Here is a 6,563-nt window from a genome sequence, read left to right as displayed (position 1 = left end):
AGGCAAGAGGCATGGGCGGTAATGGATTGCCAAAAGGGCAATCGACTCGTCGTCCACTCCCACTCTGTCTCAGGTGCGAGCAAGGAGCACGAGCTCGAGCCCAGCCATACGACCTCAGCAGGACAGCTCACATCATCGCATACAACAACTCCAGGTTAGTGCTTCTGTAACTCGTCATTCCTAGAGTTATATACCTTCTCTTTGAGTTATTATAACATTGGCTTGGAATATTACAGGCCCAGCTAGAAGAAGAGAGGAGGGAACGACAGGAGATGGAGGCGAGGATGATAGCAAAGTGGGAGGCCCGCTTGGCAGATCACAAAAGGATGGCGAAGATGTTCCAGTACATGTAGAGCCTTGGCGCCGCATATGGTTTTGCTCCACCACCTTCGTTGTTCCCTCCAGTTGACCCTGCTCAGTTCCATACTCCTGAGTATCAAAATTCTAGTTCTTCATGATATATATTCATCTGGTATAACACATGCAATATCTTCTTTGTGTAGGGACAATCTGGGGCGACATCCAACAACCCTCATAGATCGCCCAGCCCATCGCCGCACCAGTCCAGCCACCCACCTTAATGAGATACTTTTGTGCATATGATATTATCTTTGTTAGTTTTGTTAATACTTTGTGAGATAACCCGATATGAACTTGTTTGATGTTGGTAATGCTTTGTTAGATACTTGAGACTTATGTTCTTGAGTGTTGGATACTTATGTTTGTTTGTGTTCGAACATGTTGGTAATGCTTTGTGAGAACTTGTTTGATTTATGGTCTTTGTGAGATATGTGATGTATATGTGATATATGTGATGATTATGTCATATCTTTTGTTTGTTTGGATGGAATAACAAAAACAAATAAAAAGGGGGTATACTGGTCATTTTGCCGAGTGTAACACTCGACAAAGAAGTAGTTTGCCGAGTGTCCATATCATAGCACTCGAAAAAGAAGGAAGACCTAGGCACCGATAAAGCTTCTTTGCCTTGGCACTCGGCAAAGATACTGACAAAGGGGCCCGCTGGCGATCTCTTTGCCGAGTGCAAGTCTGGTGGACACTCGGTAAATATGGAAACTCTTTGCCGAATGTCACCTAATACGCTCGGCAAAGGGATACTTTTTGCCGAGTGTCCATACAGTGGACACTCGGCAAAGGCTCCGACACCGTTACAAGTCGCCGTGACGACGACTTTTTTGCCGAGTACCTGTTGACCCAAGTGTCCGATAAAAAGTACTCGACAAAGAAGTTGTTGCCGATGTATAGTTCGCCGAGCTTTCTTTGTCGAGTGTCACACTCGAGAAAGCCTTTGCCGAGTGTTTTCCAGGCTTTGCCGAGTGCTTCAGACACTTGGCAAAGAAGTTGTTTAAGCTGTTTCCACACTTATTGAGCAATGAACTTTTGTGAGCTCACTCTTGCGATAAACCCCCTACACAGGTGAAGAGCAGGTGGCCCAGAGGAAGATTACTACGAGGAGTTTGACGTGGTCTATGTGTCGTCTCCCAGTCGACTTGATGGCGTCAAGGAAATAATATTAGTTTGTTTTATTTATTATCAGTTATTTTGTAAGAAATTTTTGTTATGTAATAAAGTTTATGACATTTATCTCTATACATTGAGTCATTTATGTGTCGATCTTATTTGACGCACATATGAGACGCACCCGGGTTTATCCCTTAAATTCGGGTGTGACAAGCACTCGAGAAAACAGCTGTGTCCGGTAGTAACGAGAGAGGGTTCAACACGTAATCATTGGGCTGTCTCCAGCAGATCCTCTATCCCACCTTAAATTTCAAACTTCACACTGTAAATAGCGTCAAATAGTATCATATTTATAATTTCGCGTCCTCTATTTTACACTACCCGCCGCCGGAGACAGACTTAAACAGCTGCGCGAGAGATAGCATACGATAATGGTGTCGCCGTCTCATACCTGGCTACCTAAAATATAATAACCTTTTCATTCTCTTTTTGCTGGCTTGGTCAAAAAACCTAAATTCTCTTCCTCCTCGTCCTCATCTTTGTCTTCTGCTTTAATTAAACGGCTCGACGGCATTTTACAAAAAAACCAACATTTCATTGCACTCAACTTCGAATTCGTACATGGCTACGATAGTAGTCGTCCACCATATAACCCACACCACACGTAGAGAGCTAACTTAGCTAGTCGCGCACTACCACATGCCACACCCATTACTCGCCACTACATACTCTTGCATCGCATGCCCGGCCGCCCCTCACTCACTCTTTCTCTCTCCCTCCCCCCCTCTCTCTCTCTCTCTCGCTCCACCACAGCTATCTACTATACCTTTCTAGCTTAGCTACATACCTAACTAAACTGCCAAGAATTTGGCCAAAGCAAGATCTCAATCCCATATAACACATCGATCGGACCCCGCCCATGTATCTGTAGATAGATAGATATAGATCGATATGGCAGATCACCAGATGATCCACCCACCAGCTGCTGCCACCACGGGCAGCAAGACTCACGGACATGCCGGCGATTGGTGGACCACGACGGTGTCGTGCTCGCCGGACCAGCTACCTGATGGATTCGGCGGCGCCGGCTGGTCGTCTGCTGCAGCTACTACTGCAGCTGAAGGCAACAGGTCCAGGTCCGGCAACGCGGCAGCCTCCTCGGAGTCTCCCGGCTCCATCCACTCGCTCCCCACCGCCGGCAGCTCCATAACCTTCCAGGAGTCTGCAGTCGGCGCCGCCGTCGGCGATCAAGGCGTGGTCGCCATGCCGCCGCACCCAGTGGCGTCTGGTCACGCCGGCAGCAGCTGGAACCAGCCTTCTTACTACTTGTAAGTCTCATAAACAGGTCTCATAAACTTTAATTTGCTTTTTTCTATCTGATTTTCTGTTTGTATAATTTATTACTACTCCAGGAATTATATACGTATGTATGTATACTGTGCTATTCTCTTGAAAGTTTATTCATGATCATATGTATGTATGTATGTCTGACTGACCATCTTAGGGATGGATCTGTTTTTTTCCATGGCTAAATACATGAGAAGCGACCAGCAGGCTCATCACCTCAGTCTGAGGAGCCCCTCATCGAATAACACCAGCACGATGGTACCGGACTCCCACCACGACGATCCAAACCACCAGTTCCTGTCCAACCTTGGGCTGGAGCTGCTCTCGTCGTCGCCGACTTCGTCCTCCGGCGGGTTCCGGACCTCCTCCTCACTGCTCAGAAGCCTCACGGAGCCATCGGCAGTTGCCACGGGCTTCCAGCAGTACCAGCAGCAGGCGGTGAACCAAGCGCCGCCTGAAAGCATCAGGGACGACGCTCTGCAGTTCGTTAATAGCACGCCGTTTTGGAGCGCCTCTGCCGTGTTTGCTTCCGCGGCGGAGGGGGCTACAAGCCGCTTACCAGCGAGTGCCGCCGGACCACCGTCCGCGCAGTCTATGCCGGCGAATTTTGCAGTCAAGGTCGAATACACAGTCTCTTGCTAATTTTTTTTTTCAGTTACCTGAACTTCTTGTAACCTCTGCATGCATGTGCGGTTGTGGGCTTTTGGCTAGCGATCAGTCCTGATTATTGAGCGTGTAACGCGACCTTGAGTTTGTTCTTCTATGCATGTACATAGAGCGCATTATTAGAAGGTGCCCGCGGAGACTCCAGCAGCATCACTGCGAATAAGACGAGCACCGATCCAACGCCGCGGCTAAAAAAATCGAGGACAGGGACACCGTCACCATTGCCTGCTACCTTCAAGGTATATAGGTGCCAACAATTAGTTTATTTAGATCCTATTTCAACAGGTCAAACACCGATATATTAATTAATTTGTTCTGCTGGAATTATGAGTTGTTTTCCTTAAACTTGAGCTCCAAGACCGTACCAATTGTATGGGAGTGAATACAAATTTCCCTTTCATAAAGTTTTTGTACTGCACACTCATTCATGCATGTATGCTCGATCCACTTGGGTTTTGTATATATATATGCTTCAGGTGAGGAAAGAGAAGCTTGGTGACAGAATCACAGCGCTTCAGCAACTAGTCTCCCCTTTTGGAAAGGTATGTGACCCAGGTCTTAATTTGGTTAATTAATGGTCCTGCACTTACACGCACCCAAGTCTCTGCTGGGTTGCAAAGACCCGCACCTTTTTAACAAACTATAATTTCTCTTTGCAAAAAAATAAAAATGAATGATCCATCAACCTCGCGGCGTGCGCGCATGCGTACGTGCTGCGCTGCACAGACGGATACGGCATCGGTGCTCCACGAGACCATCGAGTACATCAAATTCCTGCACGACCAAGTTGGTGTAAGTGCGATTGATCTAGCTAGCTAGCTGCCTTTCATCAGCTCTCTATCTGGTCCTTCGTGTGTGGCTTTAATCATGAACATGTAGAGATTTTGTTCTACCATCAGCTGCTTGCATTTTGCTCACTAGTCTTGAAATCGGCTCTTTTGTGTTATTTTGCAGTCACTCAGTGTTCCTTACCTAAAGAAGAATAGGCAGCAAGAAGTGCCCCCTCACAAGGTATTGTGGGACGGAGGTGGTGAGGCAGCGGGAGCAAATGGAGAACTCACTGGCCGAGGGCTGTGCCTGGTTCCGATATCGAGCACCTTTGCGGTGGCCAGCGAGACGACGACGACGCCGCCGCTCGACTTCTGGACACCGTTTGGAGGCCCTGCCTTCCGGTAGCAGACGTGTAGTATCATCCGGGAGCTGGCTTTTACTAATTACAATAATTTGACAGTTGATCTAGCTGTAGTCACAATAGATCAAGTCCTAACTCACATCGTATAATGCAGTTACTAGTGATCATATATATAGCAATCTATATATGGCTGACGTTATGGAGTATATACAACAAAATAAACTTTGGCAGAGGCACTACCGAAAACAGCTACTTTGCCAAGTGACTGAAGCACTCGGTGAAGCATTTGCCGAGTGTCACTCGGCAAAAAAGTCTCGGTGAACTTTACATCGGCAACGCCTTTTTTGCCGAATATTTTTTGTCAGGCACTCGGCAAAGACTTTACCGAGTGCCACTAGGTACTCGGCAAAGACAAGTCGCCATCACGGTGCCAGGTGACGGTGATGGAGACTGTGCCGAGTGTCACGGTGACACTCGGCAAAGGCTCACTCTTTGCCAAGTGCCTACTGTACAGACACTCGGCAAATAAGCACCCCGTGGGCCCTTCACCAGTTACTTTGCTGAGGGTTTTAGATACCACTTGGCAAAGGCTTCCTCTTTGCTGAGTGCCCGCCCAACTAGCACTTGGCAAAGGGAGCACCATGAGCCTCTTTGTCAGTTGCTTTGCTGAGTGGACTAGGAGGCACTCGGCAAAGGTTGCTTCTTTGCCGAGTGTCAAGGCTACAATACTCGGCAAAGAAACTTTACCGGTTCCCGGGTGTGCCTTCTTTGCCGAGTGCTATAGCCTTGACACTCGGCAAAGTACCTATTTGCCGAGTGTCACAATCGGCAAAGTGACCAGAATACCCCTTTTTTATTTGTTTTTATTATTCCATCCAAACAAACAAAATATATGTCACATAATCATCACATATACATCACAAATATCACATAATCATCATAGATATCACATATACATCACATATCTCACAAAGACCATAAATTATCACCACATCAAACAAGTTCGAACACAAACATAAGTCTCCAACACTCACAAACATAAGTCTCAAGTATCTCACAAAGCATTACCAACATCAATAAGTTCAGACCAAGTTATCTCACAAAGTATTAACAACACCAACAAAGATAAGATCATGTGCACAAAGAAACTCAGCGAGGTGGGCGGCTGGACTGGTGCGGCGATGGGCTGGGCGATCATGAGGGTTGTTGGATGCAGCAGATTGTCCCTCCACAGAGAAGAGATTGCATGTGTTATACCAGATGAATATATATAATGCATGACTAGAATTTCGATACTCACAGGAGTATGGAACTAAGCAGTGTCAGCTGGAGGGAACACGGGAGGTGGTGGAGCAAAACCTTGTGCGCCGCCATGGCTCTGCATGTACTGGAACATTATCCACCATCCTCTGCTCATCTGCCAAGCGAGCCATCCGCTCTGCCTCCTGCTCCGCCATCATCCTCGCCTCCATCTCCTGTGATTCCCTCCTCTCTTCTTCTAGTTGGGCCTGTAATATTTCATCACAATGTTATAATAAATCAAAGAGAAGGTATATAACTCAAGGAATGACAAGATACGGGAGCACTAACCTAGAGTTACTGTATTCGATGATGCGAGCTGTCCTGCCGAGGTCGTTTGGCCGAGCTTACGCTCGTGCTCCTTGCTCGCCCCTGAGACAGAGTGGGAGTGGACGACGAGTGGATTGCCCCATAGGCAATCCAGTACCTCCCATACCTCTTTCGTCCTCCGACCCTCATGAGGACATCTCTGTCGATGTCTTCAGTCCTTAGATCGTAATCTGACCCATGGACCTCTTGTGTCATGGCAGTGTACTCACTTAGGCAACTGTAGACGACAGGGTTGCTATACGCCTCGGGCCTGTCCTCCGGGTTGTAGGGGACGTCGGACATCGCCTAGCCCTTGTGGGCCATAGCA

General features: G+C 47.5%; 1 protein-coding gene across 1 annotated transcript; it reads left to right on the top strand.

Moving 5' to 3' along the window:
- Positions 1-2,170: 2,170 nt before the first annotated feature.
- Positions 2,171-4,856, top strand: LOC100502402 (uncharacterized). Its single transcript, NM_001347344.1, has 6 exons — positions 2,171-2,810; positions 3,027-3,447; positions 3,606-3,734; positions 3,972-4,037; positions 4,222-4,287; positions 4,450-4,856. The coding sequence occupies exons 1-6, from the start codon at positions 2,434-2,436 to the stop codon at positions 4,669-4,671; spliced, it is 1,281 nt and encodes a 426-aa protein (NP_001334273.1). The 5' UTR covers positions 2,171-2,433; the 3' UTR covers positions 4,672-4,856.
- Positions 4,857-6,563: the final 1,707 nt, after the last annotated feature.

The sequence above is a fragment of the Zea mays genome, chromosome 10, assembly GCF_902167145.1.
Source record: "Zea mays cultivar B73 chromosome 10, Zm-B73-REFERENCE-NAM-5.0, whole genome shotgun sequence".
NCBI lineage: Eukaryota > Viridiplantae > Streptophyta > Magnoliopsida > Poales > Poaceae > Zea > Zea mays.
This window is presented reverse-complemented; position numbering and strand designations above follow the sequence as displayed.